Source organism: Temnothorax curvispinosus, unplaced genomic scaffold (genome assembly GCF_003070985.1).
Source record: "Temnothorax curvispinosus isolate PA1 unplaced genomic scaffold, ASM307098v1 QBEX01008500.1, whole genome shotgun sequence".
NCBI lineage: Eukaryota > Metazoa > Arthropoda > Insecta > Hymenoptera > Formicidae > Temnothorax > Temnothorax curvispinosus.
Genome location: NW_020218280.1, coordinates 1 through 1,459, shown reverse-complemented (window position 1 = coordinate 1,459; position 1,459 = coordinate 1). Strand labels below are relative to the sequence as shown.

General features: G+C 30.8%; 1 protein-coding gene across 1 annotated transcript; it reads left to right on the top strand.

The window, feature by feature from the left end:
• Positions 1 to 101: 101 nt before the first annotated feature.
• LOC112457952 (AP-1 complex subunit sigma-2-like) lies at positions 102 to 1,122 on the top strand. Its single transcript, XM_025021291.1, has 2 exons — positions 102 to 248; positions 359 to 1,122. Exons 1-2 carry the CDS (start codon positions 102 to 104, stop codon positions 527 to 529), a joined length of 318 nt encoding a protein of 105 aa, XP_024877059.1. The 3' UTR covers positions 530 to 1,122.
• The last annotated feature ends 337 nt before the right edge of the window (positions 1,123 to 1,459 follow it).

Genomic DNA, 1,459 nt, shown 5'->3' with positions numbered 1-1,459 from the left:
GATTATTAATTGCCGAAATTAATTGCCGATTTATCAGAATTTCATCCAGTTCTAATCTATAATATCATATTTTGAAAGGTGGTCGTAGAAATTCTTACCTTATGACTGTAAAAAGAAAGCTTTGGGTTTATCCTTACAGATACGCAAGCTTATACTTTTGCTGCGCAATTGAACAGAACGACAATGAATTGCTGACATTGGAGATTATACATCGATATGTTGAATTATTGGATAAGTATTTTGGCAGTGTAAGTATTATATTATCGAAATTTATTTAAAATGTATTTTACCAAGTTTTGTAATTTGTTTAACTGTATATTATAATTATAATTTATTATTAATGATAATATATTATTAGGTATGCGAGTTGGATATAATTTTCAATTTCGAAAAGGCATACTTTATCTTAGACGAGTTGCTTGTCGGTGGGGAGATTCAAGAAACTAGCAAAAAAAATGTATTGAAAGCCATTGCTGCCCAGGACCTGTTACAGGAGGTTAGTTACGGGGATGTACCCCTTGAATTGTAACATGCCTTAATTTATTAATAGCACACCAAGGTTGTACACATATCGTTTCCTTTTATAGCCAGTTTTTTTTGGCTGTAAAAGAAGTATTTTTTTTAGATCGTTTTATCTAGCTGTTTACACTTAATACATATTTAAGGAGCCATCTAGCAAAACTATATCCATAGATAGAAAGTACAAATGAAAATGTTATACTTGCATTTGCATAATATTTAATCAACGTTTGCCAATACGTTAAAACGATCTATACGCCATTCCTCCTATATGCTCCTTCTTGCCAGTCGTGCATCGTTTTGATTAAACGATCGTGATGTTGCAGGAGTCAAGCATGTATAAAATCTATTTAAACTAGGTGAGATTAAAATGTTTTTTATTTTCCCGGTTTAATTCTTTGCAATATTAGTTTATTATTTTCTTCTTATGGAAATAAACCTGCAAAACATACAATGTTTAAGCAATCCTTTTCGATGTAATCGGTCTGAACTATTGTTCACTTTTTAAAAATTTATTTAACACACCTAGTTAACAATAGATTTATGCAGATACAGAAACGAGTACTTACAAAACACGTGCATGAGAAGGCATTTAAATACATTAATGATTGCCTTTTTACATGAAGCAATTCGAATTTCCTAGCTTTAGTATTGCCTGTCTTGCATAATCGTAATAATGTACATATTATATTTATCTACAGACAAATGAGCTTTCTTTTTTGTTGACAATTCTGTGTTGTTGTTATATTTGAAGTTGCACGATGTGATCGAACGATATCTAGCTTTTGCATTCCCGTTGACATTATTCCGTATACATAAGAACTTTATCGCTTGTACGATATGTATATTCACATTACAGCATTATGTTTGCAAGTTACTTCACTCATGCTGTCTTGTATAACATACAGAATATGACAGGACCAGATAATTTTTAATATTT

Bases quoted from the DNA above. Each gene is read 5' to 3' on its own strand.
- LOC112457952 (XM_025021291.1), top strand. From the start codon at position 102: ATGACTGTAAAAAGAAAGCTTTGGGTTTATCCTTACAGATACGCAAGC. The intron at 249-358 runs GTAAGTATTATA...ATATATTATTAG, and splicing joins TGGATAAGTATTTTGGCAGT to GTATGCGAGTTGGATATAAT.